The following is a 21,179-nucleotide window of genomic DNA, read 5'->3' as shown; positions in this document are numbered from 1 at the left end:
CTAATTTTTCGGGCCTGATGGACTATACAGTTGAGCGCTCACAACTTTTTTTTTACTGTTCACGTCACTCACCAACATATTTCTGCCACAGTGAAATTGTGTCTCTTTACATTTGACCTCACGGTTTTCTTTCTTTTTTTTTTTTTTTTTTTTGGCATACACCATTTTCGGCTTTTGGCTGTACATAGAAGTACATAAACATTTAGCATAGATCCTACACAATGCTTCCTCAATGAGAGCCCTGGTGATTCAGTAGAAGACAGTACCTGTCTGGAGACGTCATCCACTGATTAAATGTTGTTGCATCTGAGAAGCAGTTCAATGTAAAACAAACAAATAAAAAAATAAATAATGACCATTTCAGATTTTTAAATGTTATGTTTGGTGATTTTTAAGACCAACAATGTTTAACATAAAATACTCCTGAGTGAGCATTTGACTTGTTGTCTCTAGTAACATTGTAAAACTTTATAATGTCTTATTCACTTTCTAAACATATCCAAAAGTTACGAAATACAAACAGTGCTTATGGCAATAAATTTGCCAAATCTTTGTTCAAACCAGGTGAAGCTGGAGTTCAAACTTACTTGCGTCAACATGATGATGTGAGGATTCAGGATGTTCTCTCAGTCAGCTTCCATTCATGGCTTCATCTCTCCTGTTTCAGTTGTTGTTGTTTATGGAACCTGGAAAACTAGGCACAATGCTGCCACCTAGAGGACAGAGGTGCACTGACATGTATGTAAGTTGGTGTTGGAAGTGACAAATGAAAGGACCAGAAAACAGTTGCCTTCGTGGCTTTCTGTTTTCTATTCTATAATCTATTCATCTAATAATAGATTCAAAGCATGAGAAGGATCTGAATTTAACCCAGTCAGATCAACAGGACCCGAGGTACGAGATGAAGCTGCTGGTGATGTAGTCAGAAGATGGAGGAGATGTCCTGGAGGTGGTGGGGTAGGGCAGCTGGAAACATTCTGAAAGAAAAAAAAAACATAAAGTGAGGAAAAAACTGCTAGGGGAACAGCACAGGGGAACAGAGGATAGAATTAATTTTGACAGTTTAGGAGAATGGAATAAACTGCAGACTACGATCAATAATCAAAGTTCAACTCCAGCTACCTCAACTGGAGAGGAAGTCACTCCTCACAAACTGAAAACAGAGCAGAGAAATGGTCCAGAAATAGAAGACAAAGAGAGAGAAATACAGCCATCAATGCTCAACGCTGCAGCTGCTGCACTAAAGGTGTTTTTCAACGTAAAGTAAGCTGCAAAATCAAGAGGAAACGTATTGAGGCAAAAGGAAAAATTCCAAAAGCTTCACAGGTTAAGAATTATGCACACACATTCCAGTCCTATACATTTTGTCCTTTGTTTGTCAGATACTGAAGTCGCTAGCTGAGTTTTTTTGCCTTGTATTTGTAAACAGACCTTAACAAATAACATTAGAACTTGTGTAACTATTTTTATGAGAACAAATCTTTTAAATCACTCTTATAAATTCCTATGTGTAGATGCACGAAGATAAAATTCTCAGACATTTTAGTTTATAAGGAGGCAACATGTATTTACACCAAAGCATTCTGATTTACAAACCCTGATTTACACACCACGGATCGTTTAACACGCATGAGGTTTACAACGTTTTACAAGGCTACAAAACCGTCTGAATCCACAGTCTGATTCACCAGAAGAAAATATGCATACCTGCAATTTGTGCCCATAAAATATCAATAAGAGATTTTAATAAAGAAGCTCCTTTAAGATATAAAGAACTTGCAGGTCTGTGGTTGTTTGAACTGAACCACACAGAACATTACAATTTAAATCCTGGAAATGACGTGTGTAATCCTTACTGATTTAAAACAATACAAGACAGAAACACCAGTTTTTATACAGTAAAGTGAGGTATTTATAACAGTGTATGTAAACATGTGCTATCAGCTGCAAATTATAACAGTTAGCTTGTGCTCCACTGCTTTAATGAGGGGAAGTAAAACAAAGGCACAGAAGGAAACTAATTAATTATGCTTATTAAAAGTGGACAGTGATAATACAAAGCACAGCTCAGCATGAACAGGAACAAGTTCCGCCTCCAGATTTAGAAGTAAAGCCGCTAATCACCTAGCTAAGGAGGTTAAGAAGCACAGCACCAGCTGCCCCACCCCCACTATACTCATTCGTCCATATGGACAAATTCAAAACAAAGCCTTCAGTCTGCTCAGATATGTTCCAATACAAGGTTCTGAAATGTTACTTTTTGATCTGAAATCACGGCGAGCCTTGGAGAATACGCACAAGAATAAAAAAGCTGCACACACAAACACTGATCTAATATTTGTCTTTTTCACACAAACTATAAGTTTGAAAAACAGACCGTAAACAAACAAAATGTGTGTCATTTTAGATCATTTAACTGAGCTACCTCTTACCGACAAGACACAGGTAAACGTGTTTTTTCTGCACTTTCTTGTTGGATAGATGTCTGTTTAACAACATGGACTAACCCAAGAATCAACCAGCAAACAGAATGCTGAAGAGGAGGTCGAATATGAAACAACTGGAACAACTTCCACTGTGCTTTCCAGTCCAAACCAGTCTAACGTAGGTGCCCTTCACAGGAACCAGCCCAGAAACAGAAGATCAACACTTAGCAGGTTGAGTTGGCTAATTACATCCTGATCTGCTTCTGACCGAGTAGATTTCAAACTGAGGAGGAAGCCGCCAGACGGGATCTGGAACTTCCTGTAATAGAAGTCATTTAGCAGCTGGAAAGGCTCCAAGCTGATTTCTGTGAAGGTAACAGGAAAACAGAAGCACAAAGTGAAATGAATCAAAACAAAATGTGCAATGATGAGGAGATGAGCAGATTACCACTGTGAAGCAACAGCTGTTTTGTTCTGATCAAATGAATGTTAACTGAGAAAACTGAAAAATCACTGAAATCTGGATGCTCCACGTTTACAACTAAAGCCTTCTCCAGAGCCGAGAGCGTTGCTTCTGCACTCCAGCTGAAACGGGTCGCAATCTGCATTGCTGCGACAAAACCTGGCTATTAACTGAATCCACAGTTTTCCACCATAACATGAAAATTAAGTTTGGGAGTTAAGATTAACTTTAAAAATCTAGACAGGGGTAGAAGTGCTGCTCCTCTGTGACTGTTAGAACACTGTTTTTATGTCAGAAATGATGTTTTATTGTTTTTAGGGGAATCCTGTAAATTTTGTGTGAAACAAAAAAAAAAACAGGGCAAAAAAAATCAAAAGCGCACAAAATTTAGTGAGTAAAATTTTCCACAGATGTCATCTACCTTTATTTTACTGTATAGACCTTTAACTTTAATTTACTAGAGTCTATTTTACTGCTGTTATTTTTAATGCTCTGACAGAACTATGATAATAATAATAATAATAATAATAATAATAATAATAATAATAATAATAATAATAATAATAATAATAATAATAATAATAATAATAATATGTTGACCAAGAAGCCCTTATAAATACATGTATCAAGGAGCTAATTTTTCTATCTACTTCTTGCAACGCGTGTTCTCGAAAATAACGGTCAGATACCGGATGCTGTGACACCTGAACCAGAATAAACCTGGAAACAAAGCTTTTAATTTCATCTTATCAACGAATAACTATTATTTATCAGGAACATGTGCCTATCACTGTTCTCCTTAACTTAGTTTCATCTTCACGTTTGATGCTGTGGTGTGTGTTGTAGTCAGGATTAATAAAATAAACCAGACTCTGACACAATAAATGTGTTGCTTATTAGTTAGCATGGACTCACCTACAGCCAGCAGCAGCCCGCAGGCAGACGTGGAAGTTCCCGTTTGAGCTGAGCTCCCCCAGTCTCAGCTTCTTCGAAACGTGCTTTGACCTGCTCGTGTGTGTTTATTCTGTGGCTGTCAGCAGGGGGCAGCTGAGAGAGTAACACTCTTCAACAAGATGGCAGCTGCTTTCATTGAAGGTACCAGCTCTCAAGTAGCTTAGATAAACAAGGATTCCCAAAGTTTTACTAATAGCTAAAACACATTGAAAATGAGGTTCATGTAACTGTTTGCTCAGTGGCTCCATTAACTGAACCTGAATCATAATTTAGACTGGGAACAGTGTTCCCCTCCACGCTACTTCAGACCCAACTCTCCACTGATTGTAGATTTGTACTGTTTTCTTCACACACATTTTTTTAGCGTTTTATTGCATCTGCACCAAACTTCCAGTATCTTCTTATTCAGTATTTGTTTTTAATATCACCTTCATCCTCCAGCCCAGGATTGTTGGTCTTAAGAATATTTGACTGCTTGTTTTTTTTGTTTGTTTGTTTGTTTGTTGTTGTTTTTTTGCATTTAAAGTCTTTTAAATAATGAATAGATGTTACTAATTTTATCAAATTTAATTTAAAATATCTTTTGCATTGATAATTTATGGTTGTGATAGAATCGTACATGTGCAAAGGAGAAACATCTTCTTTCCAGTCATTTTTGCATCTCACAGCATTTATCTTTATCAACATTTACATTTTGATCAAGCTCCAGATGTGTTTACAGGAGAATACAAAACCATCTGGAAAGTTATTTTCCGATCTGGTCAGCTATTATCTTACTGGAAACAAAACATATAAAGAGGAATACAAAAATGTGATGTGTTCAAAGTTTTATTACAAAACATGAATAACAACTTTACATGCTCAAGTACATAATGTATCCGAGATGAAATTTAATATTTTAATTTTTGAAGAAACACAAACAAAACAAACAATCGGCAGTAATCCCAGTCAATCCTCTTGACGAATCCATATTAGTAAGGCATATTCAAAGCACAAACAGCAAACCTGTCGTGTTGCCAGATAAGCGTACACTATTGTCTTAAATATTATGGAAAAGAGAAACATATTGGTGCATGCTGACAGTGATGATGATAAATCTCTCTCAGGTCTTCGTCTAGAAGTCATGGTATGAAGTTGATCTGCTTTGCTTTACTGTGGAGAAAACAGAGACAGAGATCAGACATCGTACTGCAGCACCTTCATGCAGAGGACTTCCAAATTCACCTCTAACTTCTTATCAGTATTTTCTAGTCACTGATAGATATAGTGCATTTTTTTTTTATATAATACTCGACTTTATGGGCTTACATCCTTATCCTTATCAGAGCAGGTTCCACAGATACAGCCGAACAGTCCGTTGATCATCTGGAAGCCACAGAGGACGGCCTCCAGGGCGGCGGCCACCAGCAGAGTGGAGAACAACCCCAAGTTGAATTCAACCACGTTCTCTGGTATCAAACACGTGTCCCAAGTGCTCTTGTTTCCCAGGTACTCTCCAGAACTGAAAGGAAGAAAAGAGGGTTGCATTATCACAAAAGAGGAAAATAGCAAATATTTAAAACATAATTATTAAATGAACCCTCCTCTCATGGTAGTTTCAGGTAAAACGACATACCTGTTTATAAAGGGTCTTCCCCATATTTCATTGCCATTATCTGCCCTATATCTACAGGCTGGCCCATTTTGAAGACCCACAGCTGCAACGGCCAAACTGTAAATGGCTCCCACCACACCAACCGCAGCAAACCCAATGGACAGGAACATCTACACACAGAACAACACAAGGCAAGGTTAGATTATGGCTCTATTGTCATAAAGCTAAAGGCATGGCACACAGCACAAAGATTGTCCTAACAGTAAAGTCTTCATTTTAGATCTGCATAGTACTCTCAGTACAAATGATGACAATGCAGTCATTCAGACGTTTGGACTGATGGAACCCACAGAAGCCCAGATGAGTACAGGAGCAGCCAGCTGGGATTGGAGTGAGTTGATCATTTAAAACTCCACACTGGGAGCCGTCCAAGCATTTATTTCATCTTAATAAAGTCAAATTATGCAGTGGAGTGATTGCCTGGTTTAATACAGTCTGTGTGGGTTTTTTTTAAACTGCTGAAAGGCTTCAGGTATTGGGCTACTTTGTTGGATTGGACCAGTTCCAGTACAGGTTGCAATTCATGCATTATTGTGGCACTAAATGATCTTTGAACTGTATTAGTTTGTTATTAACAAATGTCCTAAAGACGCGATGCTTATAAAAGGACATCAGATAAATTTCTTTGGCAGATAATTTCTTCATTCTGGATATTTTGAGCTTCTGGTTAAAGATGGCTCATGGTTAACTTCATTTACTGAACCAGAGGGCTAAACTTTAGCAAGTTTACCAGTATGTGTAATTGTATTGCAAATCCTTTGATTCACTTTTCATGTTTCAATCACAACAAACTTTTTTAACATGGCTTTTAAATGTCATTTGCCAAAATGACTTATGGGCAACATTTTGGTGGTAAAGAGTAAAAGACTAGCTTCGACTAAAAGACTAGCTTTTTTCGACTAGCTTCTTTCCTTTTCGGCTGATCGACCTCAAGCGGTAGAATCAGAAGAGTTAAGCTCTTTGATATTGGTGGTCTGACTAAAGGAAGTTAAAACTATTTAACATTTAATGATTCATTCCCAGGTTGAACCATCAGATCCTGATGACTCAAATATCCCATTTTTATCCTAAATGAAAAAATGAACTCATGTGTTTCAGAAAATGCCTTAACAAGCGTCAACTTTCACTTGCTGATATAACAGAGTTAAAGTATTAATAGATCATCTTAGGTCAACTCTTCCTGCTTTTCCCACCATGCAGCCTGGCCCTTATCACTTTTGATCAACTGAGTGATTGTCAGATATAGTTAATTAGTGCCAAAGGTACAACTCACCCCACAGCGGTTGGCACAGCAGCCCTTTGTACTTGTCAGATGAATGTGAATGGCAGGAATAAGGATCTTTGAGAGGAAAAAAGACAAGAGGGCACACGGGGACAAACGTTAGAGTTATGTGACGCCTACCTGTCCAAACACTGAGCTGTGAAAAATTCACATTATTACAAAAAAATAGAGAAATTACTACAAAAAAAACTGGAGGGAGCCTGAACAAATGTTAAAAGGTTAAGCATTCATTTTCAGTTTGAAGATATTTTTGTTAGTGCAGCTCTGCAAATCTGTCGTTTATCAAAGGAGTACTGTTACCAGCGGTTACCGTGTGTCTTTAAATCACACCATGAGGTAGTTTTATTGCTCGCAGGTAGACTACCGCCAGTTTTTCGACTAGCTGGATTTTGCTTGATAATCCTCTCAAGCAAAAAAAGATAAATAAAAAATCAGTGAAAAAGGCATTAATATCTTTAAATCCCTTTGTTAGCAATAAAACGATCAATTATTTTTTTAAACTCTGCGATGTGTCCCCGAGAGACTGAAAGCTGAGTATGTCAAGTTGAAGAATGAGGCAGGAATGTTCCCGATAATCAAGTTCTCCTTATTAGGCTTGTATCAAACCATCAAAGCATGATTCCTGCAGGCCTACCTGACTAATGAAGCATTCCATATGTCAATAAAGTAAACCTCACTGCTCCGCCCGTCATTCCTCGGCTCAAATTAAAAAAAAAATTTTTTTTAAAACATTCCAAAGCCGGTAATCTGCAGAGGTCTACTCACCATGATTCCTCCTCCAATAAAGCCTCCCATATATTTCACTTCTTCTGTGAGCATTGGGTTACTTTTGCTGTCTGAACTTGCATAATCAGTACTGAAGTCAGGAAAGAAGAGGATGATGTTGCAGATGACTGACACCAGAGCCAGGACATAGAGAGGGATGGCAATAAACTTGGAGCATGCCCCTGTGCACATTTTGCCTGGTGGATGGAGAAGCTGTCCTTAAACAGAAGAAATCAGTTGCTTTGTACGGATCCGGTTGATCAGATACTTAATTAAATTCCAAACAGCTTCAGTGATCAGATGCAACTGGCGGAAATTGATGAGATGCTTAAATATGTTACCAAGGGTGGAGCAGTTTAAGGTGGAGCAACAAGAGATAAGGAAGTACAAGTTAATTATCATCTGAATTATGATCTAGTCTGTAATTTGTCTGATTGTGTGGGCGGAAATAAGTTTCCATTAAAAATATGGCTTATTAGGCACAATAATTCAGCGTCTTACAGTCGCATAGAATAAAAGAAATAAAGAAAACACTGCAAGCTGCCCATGTTTTAGAAGCTGTTAATTAATAATACACTTTGAACATCAGTGCTTCATTCTTTGGTGGTGGTAATTTTGAGTTGTGGATGTTCAATAATTTTGACAGGTTTTGATGCTTAATATTTTTAGTTACGCGGTTTGTGCTATGGTCAGTGGTGATCTCAGAATGGCTGAGTCAGAGCTATAAGCCACTATCTGTCACCAGAATGACACGACACTGATAAAGACCAACCCTGTCCTATTCTATCAGTGCCGATGACGGTGTTTATTTATCTTATCAATTGATGGACCTTAGCCACACAATGTACAACATTGTAATCCCTTAATAGATAAAAATAGTGCCCAAGTATACGTCAGAAGCTTTCACTGAGGTATGCTGCCATCTTTATTGTGATGTAGAAACACTGTATCGTCATCACATTTTCCACTGAAGCTTAGTTCTTAATATTGGTGGTTATCATTTTGTCTAGCTTAGGGAATGAAAACCAGGGTCCCCTCCAAAATCTTAAAACAACTAAAATGGTGATTATTAAAACGGTGGGCATCACCGGTCCACTGGGGATGTCAAGGTTGGGACAGCTATTCCGTAGTACCCGAATGAAAATGTCAGAAATGTTTTACAAACCTTGGTATGCTGAGTATGTAACGATGACCTTCTCAAATCATGTACATTATGTAACACAGAACATTGACTGAATGACCCAAAGCAATGCAGTGGAACGTAGAAAGCATGGCGGTGGTGCATTAGAAAGATACTTTGTTTTATTTTCTGATGAAATGGCTGACCACAAGAAACAGCTAAACTTTCCCCAGATCAGGCAGACTGGAGCAGCCTGGTGGAGCCAGGCTTAGGGCAGGGGCTTTGTCAGCAAGCACCTATAGCGTGTTTCCACCCAAAAATCTTTTGGTTCAGTTTGTCATCCTTTGAACATTGGTGCTTTGTTAAGAGCCAACTCCCATGTCCATCAGTTTTGGCAACCAAGGATGCGTCATCAACAGCAGTAGGAGAAGGTAATAGCAAGATGGAGGAGTTGAACGTATTACTGTTTTTTTTCATATATCTTCATAAACGGACTGCTGCACATTCTTTGTAGACGGTTTTCTTTACTGTTTCATTGTTCAGTTGACCAGTCCATTGATGATGTCATGGATAGTATAGAGAAAACAGCTATTCTAGAGTGTCCAAGTTAAATCACAGTGGAACCGCTTTTGTTCTATGGGAACACACAAAACCGGTTTGGGAAACGGAAGAGGCTCCAAACCATGCTGGTGGAAAACACCCTTTAGTGGTTTGGGATTCAGCCAAGCTTAGCCAAAAAGAAGTTTCAGGACACCTCCTTCATGTGGGTCCATCATCTGCAGAGAGGAACATCGTGATGGCAGTCAACTTGCACCCAACTTGCAAGTAAACTTGCAGTAATCTGAACAAAAAGCAGTTCAGATTACCTGGCCTTCTTTGCATATTGTCATGGGAGAGTACATCAATGGGACTCAGACATCTTGTGTATTCTAAGGCACAGATGATGAAGTCAGTGATGTGTCCTACTGATGTGTACAGGCACCATATGTATATTTGACCAGCATCTATAATAAAACATACCACATGTATAGCAACTCATTACAACTCACTGCACCACCAGCTGATAGGTGATTAAATGTGAGACTTTGTAAATCGCACTAACTCGTTTTAAGGCTTTTATGCAGAAACATACTAATATACATTCATAATGGAAGGTTCTAGAGACATTTTCCATTAACGCCAGTAAAACATGGCCTTCATAAACAAACAATGGTAATGTTATACTGAAGGTTTAGATGGAGCTCCACCTCTGATTCAGTTCTTTCTATTTGACACCTATCAGATTATGTAACACAGTGACGGGTTTCAAGGGTGAGCCAGACTGTTTATTGACACTTATGTTATGATTTTCCACTGGTAATACATGAAGACACATTGATCCAGACACACCCACAATTTGGTACAGTGAGAGACACGCAAACACATACATAAAGAAATGTTCTATCATTTCATTAGTACTTTGTTTGAATTCAGAAGATGGTTAGACTGTATCTGAGATTTAAAAGCTGCAGGACATCAGTCCATCAGGACTGGAGTTGAAAACTCCTAAATATGGTATATCATGTTCATCCTATAAGTTCAAGTTTGTGTTTAAAAATTGTATCAACGAACATTTACATGTTAGAACATGAGATTGTAGCCAAGTGGCTAATTTTCATCTCTGGTCCCATTGGCATGTTGATGCTAAAACACATTATAAAAACAAAGATAAAAATCACATCACACTTCTAGATAAGTGAATGCATATAATGATCATAAAATGCATACATATTACACTACATAGAATAATTGTTGATACTTTAAGCTTTCTCAGAGCTATTTTAAAGCTCTTAATAAAAGACATTTAAAAAAAGAAAACAAAAAAGGAAAAGGACTCAACGGCGGCAAAGTCACACCCCAGAAAACAAGATTAAAACAATCTAATGAACTAATGAAAGTGAAAAAAAGTGATCATTCATGCTTGATGTTAAGCTAAGTGCTCTTTGGACACTGGATCAACAGCAGTCTAGGCAAGGTTTCCCTGATTATGCTTTCATGTCAGGTTTTAAGCCTTAATGGAAAATGATTGATGAATCCTGATAAAACCTCTGACCTCAGAATTAAAAACCTAATTTTATTTAGCCACAAAGAAACAGTGATGCACCACATTCTTACTAGAAATCAATTAAGAATTTTTGGAAGCATGACTTTCATGTTTTAATCGATGAATCCCGAATCATTTCGCCATTCATTCAGGCTCATCTTACCATGTCATGTTTACCAAAAATCAAAGTTCACAGAATTGCAGTAACCCTGCAAAAGGTCGATGTATATAATAATGTTTATTTTCAGGCAGCACATATGAAGAATTTTTCAAAGAAGAATTTCAAAACGTCAAACTTTGAAAATAGCGTACTTTTAACAATCCTAAACATAAAGTAGAATGATCACTCCTTGTGTGTGAACATGTGCTATTCAGTAGGATTACGCAGCATAAACTTTTACTGAATTAACTCAATAAAGCTCAGGCAGTGGGATACATGAGACTCCTAGATAAGTTGTAAATAAGCCAAGAGACATCAGCACATCATTTTGATGTAATCAGGTTCTGAGGACTCTGAAAGGAAGTCCATGTCCTGGTATAATGACATCAGCCGTATTCAGAGCCTTCTGTCGACTGACTTCCTGCACTGCACTGTTCATACTCAAATCCTTCCAGCTGTTGTCATCAGACCAGCACTCAAATAAGTCCCCTGCAACAAGGACAGTCCCAACAGATGTGCCCTCCACCTGGACGCTGACGTCTTGTCCTGTGTGGCCCGGTGTGGGAACTACGCACACCTGTGAAGGAGGAAGACTGGATGAACACTGGATGCACTCGATTTAACAGGCTTCGTGGAGACGGTTCACACGTGATTTTCTTTAATCCGTTTCACAATGAGCGATATTTTGATTATTGTTCTGATTCCTGATGATTTCACGGTGATGCTAAAAAGGAAAAAGGGATGGAAATCATCAGGAACAATGAATGACATTAAAATACAGAACCGTCACTTGATCTCACAGGACATTCTTTTGGGGATGTACCATGTGGCCATTAGGTCCAAATATTTCATTATTCATAACAAATTTGTTCGAAACATATTGCTTTTCAGAATGAAGGCAAATGTTGGAACTTTTGATAAGATTCAAAATTATTTCTATATGTATCTTACTATTTTACAGAATGTTTTTTTGTTTGTTTGGTAAAACCATTAACTCCCTGCCTGGTTCATTCCATGTTGAATCATTTCTGAGTTCCAAGACAAAACTAAAACCTGAAACCCCTCCTGGAGATTGGTTATTCTGCTTTTTATTTTCTGACTGTTCCTACTACTGAATGTTCCTCTGACTCAACTTAAGAGAAAAGGAGATCAGGCCTTCTCCGTTGCTGCTCCTATTCTATGGAATAATCTTTCCAGATTAGATCTGCTCACAGCCTGGATCATTTTAAATCGCTTCTTAAAACAAATTTTTATTCTTTGGCATTTAGTTGAGGCCTGATACTGTAGCTCTTCTGTTGCGATGTGTGTTCTTTTTTGTTTGTTTTTTGTTTTACTTATTATTACTCTTATTATTTTAACATTATACTTTTTTTTCTCGCATTATTTTTCTTGTCATCAACTTATTTTATTATCATTTTCTTTACAGTGCTTTGGTGCAGTTTTAAACCTGTTTTTAAAGAGCTCTATAAATAAATTTGACATTGACATTGAAACATTGGTTTGGGAGAATTTAACACTGAAATTCAGGAATGGCATCCCATCTATCCTAACTGTGCTGTGTTTATGTTTCTGAGGAGTTACATTTCCTTTCCCCGGGTCTACAGCCATTTTACTGAGCTGTCAGCGTGACTACAGCTTTCTCTGTAAGGGCCGTTAAGCAGCGCAGCCAGAAGCTTCGCTTGGCCAGTCAGCTGGCTGAAAGAAGGTTTCCACAAACAAAATCAGTTGTCTAGAAATAAACTTTGAGATTCTGCTTGTCTGTTTTGCAGCCAACTTGCAGAATCTACTGATTATTTCCTTAGACAGAAATTGTTTTAACCAGTTTTAATAATAAACTGAACTTGACTGCATGGTTTGATAATTAAAATTATTTGGATGTATAATTGGATTGATTTGTTTTGTTTCTTTTACATATGTTGTGAATTGGTGCTGAACAGTCAGTTCTACAGCAGAACCGGACAGTCCAAACAGTCCAACTGATCTAATATCAGTTCTGTTACTAAATCAAAATAAGAAGAAAAAAAAAAAAGAGACAGTTTTATACAATAATAATTCTAACATTTAAATCAAATTTCTACCTTATTTTAGCAAAAATAAAATAATTGTGGAATTTATATTTTGTTTGTTTTAAATAAAATTTGAAAAAGTAATAAGATCCTGGTGTACAGTCTTTGGCAAACAGATCTGTTAACATTGTGAAGCCGTGGTTCTTTATGGTGTTTTCACTCAGTACACTGAGAATCTATCCAGACCTATGTCTGCCTGTTTCCAGTTGTTGGAAAACCAGAGGAGTTTGCCATCTGTGGTGTAAGAACTTGTACAGAACTGTGTAGTAGTGATAATACAGACAGCCTTTAGAAGTATAAATTGACAGATTATTTCTGCAATGATCACATCATCACTGTAGTGTTTTAAGGTGAAAGTTGGTGGCATTCTGACTTCCAGGGTTGTTACAGTTAAGATTTCCGAGGTAAATAAAACGCACCGCAAGAATCTTGAAGAAGAAAAGAGAAGCTTTAGTCATACACAGACTGTTTTGGTGAAGTTTAAATAAAGTGTTGCAGGCGATGTGATCCTTACATGATCATCCACAGTGTAGACCTGTCCCTCTGCCAGCTGGTTGGGACGGTAAATGTCCCCCTCACTGATATCATATCCCACTATAGTCAATGCAGAAGGAAAGAGATTCAGATTTCCAATGTGATCTGAATGTCCGTGAGTCCCCACCACCAGCTGTATATCCCCGGGCTCCAGGCCTCTTCGCTTTAATGACTGTAGGAGGAACTCCCGGTCCCACGGCCCCCCGGTGTCCACCAGAATGTCCATGACTCCCCTTATGAGGGTAATAGTCCCATCGGCTCTAAACGACCCATCAGTCTGAGGGACGCAGTAACCGACTTTAAGGACGGACACAGAGTACGGCTGGCCCGGAAAGTCCAGCTGAGTCTCTGACAAACACACTCTCTGATATTGATCACACACTGCCGCCATCTGACACTCAAGTTCAAACGACTTTCTGCAAAAGCACACAAACGGCTGCTGCTGTCTGCGACTCACAGGCTGGACGCTTCTTCTTCTTCGTTATAAGGACTGATCTATGGTGGAATGCTGCCCTCTTTAGGTCTAGACATGCAACTGAATAAAAACTTCTGCAAAGGTTTGAAGAATAAAGCATGTTAGCTTTTAGTGTTTTGTTGATATGATATGAATAACTCTAGCAAAATGTTCCGAAGTAAGGATGCCTTATTTTGAAATAGTTTTTGCTAATGTTACCTCCAGCTGTTGCTAACATTTATATTAACATTTAGCTTCCAGCTAAGACTAAAAGCTAATTTTAGAGCCATAATGAGCTTTTATTTCTTTTTTATAAACAGCTGCTGCTGCTGTTTGACGAAAACAAAGGACTAACTGTGGCACAACAACATGTGTGATGAATAAAAATGAGTTGAAAATGGCTCAAAATGTGTTGAAAGCAATCTGAGTCTGAAGACTATTGCACAGTGGAGAATAAAAAGGTAGGCTTTGTATGCTGCAAAAGGAAATTCTGGGGAATAAAGACAGAATTCTAAGAATATAATATTGTTTTGCACAAACTAAAAGATACACATTATTATTTTTATTTGACTAATTTATGTGTGTTTATTATTTCGCTTTGTGGACTGAAAGAGCTTTGAGTAACAGCAATAACGTCAATGTGTGTGATTATTATTTTATGTTATGATTGAAATCACAACGTATAATCAGTGTTGACTCAATATATGCCCTTTGCCACTCTCTTCCTCCTCTTTGAGCTCTGGGTGGGAACATTTCCAGATAGCAAAATGTGGACAGGCAGAAACAATGGATCCATGGTGAAGCCTGACATTTAAAACGTGGTCGGTGACTTACATGTTGAGCCAACGTTAGGTTTTCAACCATAACTTATGCTATATCAATGTTGAATCAACCATCATCTAACTTTGGATCTACATGTACGTTTGTGTTGAGTTTATATTGAATCAAAACTAAGGAATCAATATTGATTCATGTCAACATATATACTGTTCAATCTTTTTGTTTCTTTCTTTTAAAAATTGGAACATTTACATTAAAACGACTGTTTAATGTAACATTAAATTTTAATGATCAAAATGAATGTTGCATTTTCCTTTCCAGCCACACTATGGAAGTTCCTACATCAGTGAGGAGTTTTAGCGGAACCTTTGTATTTCACTGAAACTGCCGGGGACTTGTGACCGTAGCACAATCAAGAGTAACGTCATCGAACATGGCAGATACGTCAGATTACCCGAGAGGGGAATCATTTATGGATCCTTTTAGGGGAATACTAGTGGCATATTTTATGCCAGAAAATTGCTACGATAAATTCTTTCTGGATTTCGACTTTCTGGACGGTGAGTCGTCGGTTTCGTCATTTCCTGCGGTCAGTCCAAGGTTTCTCGTGAATATGGTGACAATTAGGTGTGAAGTCTTCCGGGATTTATTGCTTGTCTGTTCATGTTTTTGTTTAAACGCCACATATGCAGACAAGTTCCTCATTTAGTTGCGGGAGCATTCATTCAGGGAAACCTGCTCAACCGGAAGCCCACGTCACAGCGCTCCGGGTTTTAAACACAGATTAGGAAATGAATGGGAATTTAAAACCTGGAAATTGAAATGCAGTTAAAACCAGATATTTCACTCTCCGTGTGAAAAGACTAATATGTTTTCTCTCTGACATTAAATCAAACCAGACTTTTCCTGTCTTAAATCAGTTATACCTAAACTATTAATACGCGCTAAATGGAGTAATAATGAGGGATTTTTTTAAACGACTCTTCTCATATTCAGAAACGTGCACGCGTTTCCTTATTGGATGACTTCAGGCAAACATTTCTGACAGCCTTCTGCAAGATTGCCCGAGTAGTTTCTCAGATGGATGCAGGCTCTGCTTCTTGTTGAAGAGAAAATGTTACGTTTGGATTAATTTCTCCATCATTTATCAATTTTCACTCCATCTACTGTGTAATCTGGCAAACAACTCCTACTGTGCCTCCATCCATAAGCCAATAGGGGCGGCGTGATGCCAGACCCTTTTGACACTTTAATCATTTTCATCACTTGATCACTTTTGTCTACCAATACCGTCTTCAATCCAGGATCCCTCTGCCATTTGACCAGCAGAGGGCGATGTTGACCTGTCCCTACTTCTATTTGGATGCGTGGTGAAGTGAAACCAGGCCTGTAGGGTTATGATGTTGTGAATAATGTTGTTCTGCTACAACATGGATTCATCTTGCTTTTCACTGCACATTCTGTGGTGCAAATTCAGAATGAGATCATCTTGGTCTATAAGGTGATATGGAGCAGCTCTAATTAAATGGAAGAGATCTACTTCCATTTAATCCAGTTTCATTTACTGCATTTTGTTTAAATGGACGAATCCGGTTCAAATCAAATGAATGATTTTCTCCTCTCGATCTGCTGTGTTCACGTATTTTATTCGTCTTTGTCTTGTTTGTTTGTTTGTTTGTTTGTTTGTTTGTTTTAACCAGTACCATGTCTGAAGATTGTACTGAGCAAAGCCCTGGGGATCGGCATCATCCTGGGATCAGTGCTGGGTAAATCATTTGTTTCTCTTACTCGTTTTATTTCCATCTTTAAACCATAACTGTTTAAATAAAGCTGAGTTGTTTCTCTCCTCAAATCTGTTTACAAAAATATTCAACTGATTAATTATTCCTGTGATTAATTGGGATTGGCGCTAGCGTTTGATTTTTAATTTAAATAAAGCTTTTTTGTGACATAAATATCCACTCAGACATTTCGGGGTCATTTTGGGATACCTTACGGCTAGATTTTAAATTGCAAAGTTAGTTTTTTTGTTCTTTTTGTTCTCTTTCTTTCTATTTCTTTTCTTCTTTTTAAAAAAAAAAATTAATTAATTAGTTTTGCTGAGAAGCAACCCCAGTGATCGTCATGGCAGCCCAGTCCTTCTGTCCTGATCATTCCCAGCCTGATGGGCAGCAGGGAGAAGAATAAATTCATTTTAAAATTTAAAGGCATTTAGCCTCCAGAGGTCGATTTAACCTGTTTTCGATTTATTATGCAAACCTACCACAATTTCTTTTTGAAACCCAACACATGCTGAGGATGCCGTCTGCTGGAACGACAGCTTTAAGTTCAGGTTGGAAGGCCTCCCTGCCATCACCCTAATCTTTAGCGCCCTTCACCGGTTCTAGAATAGATTCAAGTCAAGGTTTTAGCCTGGCTGGTCCAAAACGTTCATTTTTCAGTCAGAAGACTCTAAATCTAGCGGCTGACGCCTCCTGACGTCCACCAGCGCTGTCCTCTGCAGGACAGACCTTTTTCTTTCTCATCTGATCTGAACCAATTCACATCCTTTTCTTGTTGGTGTTGCTTAACTTCAGTTAGATCCTCCAAATGGATTTAGGATCTCTTGTGTATATCTGTAACGTTTCTGCTTCCACTGTTCACAGTGAAATTACCTCAGATCATAAAACTGATGAGAGCAAAGAGTGCAGAGGGGCTGAGCTTCAACTCTGTGCTCCTGGAGCTGCTGGCCATCACTGGAACAATGGCCTACAGCATGTCCAACAAGTTCCCCTTCAGGTCTGGACCTCATCCACTTTAACTCTGTGTTGCTTATCTCTACTCTTTGGTTTGATCGTTGAAGTATAACGTGCTGAATGTGGCCGCAGTGCCTGGGGTGAGGCTCTGTTCCTCATGCTGCAGACGGTCACCATCGGCTTCCTCATCCAGCATTATGGAAGGAGAACCGGCATAGGTGAGACCAGACAACACTGACTGATGCTGTCCTCTCACTGTCCTAAATGTGTTTACTGCAGTTCTTTCTGATTGTGGTTGTTTGCTGTTGACCACTTGCACTGGTCATCAGCCAAAAATAAAGTCTGGAGATTTCCAACTGCTTTAGGGTCATGTTAATGAGCTGAATCCTAAAATCACATTGGTTTTGCTCAATCAGGTCAACTTTCTGAACTATGGAGCAACATGAGCATCAAAATGCAGGACTTGTTCTCACATCTGGAGACTCTGATCAATGAGTGATGAGCAGGAGGAGAGATTCCATCAGGACAGAAAAGAGGCTGATGGCTCAAAATGAAGGAAATCAGATAAATGGACTGGCCGACATGTCAGTGCACTGCTGGTAGTGATAGTGGCTGCTGTGTATATGGATAGATAAGATTTGGTTAAAGAGTTTAAAACATTTAAAATCACATTTAGGTTCAGTAAAGATACAGTCAGATAAACACCAAACTGCTGGACATTGAGCTGACCGTCTGTACTTGTCTTCCAGGTCTCTTGTTTGTGGTGGTATATTTCCTCCTGCTGGCCGTCCTCCTGTCTCCAGTCACTCCCATGTCAGTGGTCACCAGCATGCAGGCCTTCAACATGCCAGCCATCATCATCGGCAGGGTGAGCAAACCCTCCATGTCTCTCTGCATCACACTGCCTGGCCTCCATCATGCTGACAAGTAACTGAGCTTTTATTCATCGTAGCTGTCTGAGTTTTCTGAGTTATTATTTATTTATGCATGAGTGGGACAAACTAAATGAAGAGGAATGAGAATCATAATAGTTTGAATGTCAGTTATAAGTGAAGGGATCACAGCAGGAAACCGGCTTACTGCAGCATCTGCAGACACACTGCTGAATAGAGAGGCACTGATGTGAACATTTCGGTTAATATTGATACCTTATAATCATTTTGCTGTTATGGCCAATAACCAATATTTACTGATCGCATAAATCAGTATGCCTTTCGACACCCTGAGAAAAAACCGACCACACTGCTGACTTTGCCACTGCTTCTCTGCTTAAGTTAAACTCCCATAATCCTGTGCTGCATCACTATCAATGTCCCGTGACCAAATCTCTCCGGAAGCAAGGCGGACTTGCATAACGGTTGTTGATATTGGCCCAGTTTTATTGATCAGACCGATACGATGCGTTGAAAGCCACTCTGGGCCGAAAGCGATGTTACTGCGAATGTCCGACTGACTCTGACTCTGACCGTTCCAGCTGATCCAGGCTGCAACCAACTTCCGTAACGGACACACGGGCCAGCTGTCTGCCATCTCCGTCTTCCTGCTGTTCGCCGGATCGCTCGCTCGGATCTTCACCTCCCTGCAGGTGAGAACAGGCTTGTCCTCCATCTTTGTTCCTGTACTGACAGAGGAGCAGAGGGAGATTCTCCATAAGCTCATATTACACAAGTTGAACACAATTTAGAGTCTGTTTCATCACCGGTGTATTTTTCTGAGTTGTAAATGTCTTATTCTTAAGTTTAAAAAAATATATATATATAAATTTATAGAAATTTGTTTAATATCAAAGTAAAAAATGCATGGTGTGGTAAATTACATTAATGAATGAGAAAAATAAAATGAAAATAAAAAAAATCACATAACAAACAAAGAAAAAGAAAAAAAGTATTAAACTTTTTATTCTACTTTGAATAATTAATAGAGCATACTGTACTGTTTGATAACTAGGATCAATGGGAATGTACGTCAACTGAAATGATTATATTATTATTATTATTATTATTATTATTGTAAAGTGCATTGAGACGACATTTGTTGTGACATTTTTTTTGCTATAGAAATAAACTGAACAGAATCGAATGTTGTCTTCTCCCAGGAAACCGGGGATTCGCTGATGGCTCTGACGTATGTCATATCCTCCACATGCAACGGCATCATCACTCTGCAGGTCCTCTACTACTGGAACAGCAGCCCTGAACACAAGAAGAAGAAGAAGAAGAATAAGAGGGAGTAAACAGCCGGAGGCTGTAGTGTGGTTTATGAGCGGTTTTCGACTTTCTCTTCTTCAAAACCCGAGGAGCTCACAGACAGCGAGCGGAGCAGCACTAACATCCCATTCCAGGAAGAGAAGACGTTTCCAGACCAGAGTGATGATGTGCAGCTCCTGTCATCTGGGCTCCGGACCGCTCCTCCCATCATCACCCAGTGATCACATTCCAGGGAAACATTCCTCATCACGACAACCTGCTCTGACGATCAGGATTAACAAACGCAAAAGTTCTGTGGGAGCTTTTATTTCTGTTCATTTTCCCGCCTAAAATCAAATTCTGATTATTTTTTTTTCTTTTGTTAATTGAAATCTTGATATGTGCTGAAACAGTATGAATATTCAATTTCCAAATAACTGGAGCTGCTGCTGCAGTTCCAGCCTGTTTTTCTTTTGAATCTGATGTAAAAAAAAAAAAAGCTTTAGAATCGATGAACTGAAACCACGCCTGCAGCTTTTCACACGCCGCCGCTCCGCTGGCGTGTAATCAGTCCCGACATCGTTATGTGCAGTAAAGGAGGAAGTTCTGCGTTGGAGCCGCCGTAAAGCAGAGCCGACTGTCAGGAAGTGAATCATCAAACTGAATTGGATCCTGAGTCCGGCCGGTGAACAGACTGGTTTGGTTCTGACCCAAAAACCTCTGACTGATTTATGATCTACTGCACTGCTTCAATGTATAAAAGCATAATTGAAATTGAACTTATTGCAGTTTTTCTCAGTTTCTTTGGTGCTTTTCTAATTTTAAATTAGTTTTGTTTTTTTTGTCCTGTTTATTTGTGTTACCATGGAGCTCAGTCTGACAGACAGACAGACAGATGGATACAGTTGAAACCAGAAGTTTACATACAGTACAATAAAACAAGATTGAAGAAAGTCATAAAAATGGCCTTTAAACATTTTCTCTCATTATTCTGGCCTTTAGCAAATACAAGATTATTCTGATTTCATATCAGCAAGAAAAAAAGTGTTGAAATTCTGATTTCAACAATAGATCTTTTTTACTCTCTCTTCTCTTACTTGATGCATTAAATTAAATTACTACTTTATTTTGTCCTTTATTTTAAGCAAACTCTGTAGATATTTCTTTTTTCTGCTTTTTCTTGTCTGATTAATTTTTTCCATCTGAATTATAATATCCCGAGATCATTTTTGACTGAATTGTGCATTCTTTTATTGGACCTAAATTCAACTCTGTTTTTTTTTTTAAGCATTGCTTAAAAAGATGCATTCTGCCATTATAGATGCGTTGGTAGGTTGATATATTGCAGGTTCGACCTCACTGTGTCTAGGCTGAACATTTCTCGGTGGGGTTTTTATGACACAGCTTTCCCAGTGGCAGCGTTCCTCTAAATATCCCCGTCTCTCTCAGTAGGATCTGTTTCTAATTCCTCCTCTCCGACCTGCCAGAGTTTTCACTTAAGAAGGAAAACAGGAGCT

General features: G+C 38.6%; 3 protein-coding genes across 3 annotated transcripts; 1 reads left to right on the top strand and 2 right to left on the bottom strand.

The window, feature by feature from the left end:
• Positions 1-4,671: 4,671 nt before the first annotated feature.
• Positions 4,672-7,831, bottom strand: tm4sf21b (transmembrane 4 L six family member 21b). The gene is made up of 5 exons (XM_044097897.1): positions 7,545-7,831; positions 6,771-6,836; positions 5,459-5,607; positions 5,152-5,344; positions 4,672-4,995 (listed from the first exon to the last, which is right to left on the bottom strand). The coding sequence occupies exons 1-5, from the start codon at positions 7,734-7,736 to the stop codon at positions 4,993-4,995; spliced, it is 603 nt and encodes a 200-aa protein (XP_043953832.1). The 5' UTR covers positions 7,737-7,831; the 3' UTR covers positions 4,672-4,992.
• Positions 7,832-9,958: 2,127 nt separating this feature from the next.
• mblac1 (metallo-beta-lactamase domain containing 1) lies at positions 9,959-14,003 on the bottom strand. The gene is made up of 2 exons (XM_044097896.1): positions 13,488-14,003; positions 9,959-11,484 (listed from the first exon to the last, which is right to left on the bottom strand). Exons 1-2 carry the CDS (start codon positions 13,896-13,898, stop codon positions 11,245-11,247), a joined length of 651 nt encoding a protein of 216 aa, XP_043953831.1. The 5' UTR covers positions 13,899-14,003; the 3' UTR covers positions 9,959-11,244.
• Positions 14,004-15,116: 1,113 nt separating this feature from the next.
• On the top strand, positions 15,117-20,625 carry mpdu1b (mannose-P-dolichol utilization defect 1b). Its single transcript, XM_044097895.1, has 7 exons — positions 15,117-15,301; positions 16,442-16,507; positions 17,387-17,519; positions 17,609-17,694; positions 18,226-18,344; positions 18,951-19,061; positions 19,572-20,625. Exons 1-7 carry the CDS (start codon positions 15,175-15,177, stop codon positions 19,707-19,709), a joined length of 780 nt encoding a protein of 259 aa, XP_043953830.1. The 5' UTR covers positions 15,117-15,174; the 3' UTR covers positions 19,710-20,625.
• The last annotated feature ends 554 nt before the right edge of the window (positions 20,626-21,179 follow it).

The sequence above is a fragment of the Gambusia affinis genome, linkage group LG18, assembly GCF_019740435.1.
Source record: "Gambusia affinis linkage group LG18, SWU_Gaff_1.0, whole genome shotgun sequence".
NCBI lineage: Eukaryota > Metazoa > Chordata > Actinopteri > Cyprinodontiformes > Poeciliidae > Gambusia > Gambusia affinis.
This window is presented reverse-complemented; position numbering and strand designations above follow the sequence as displayed.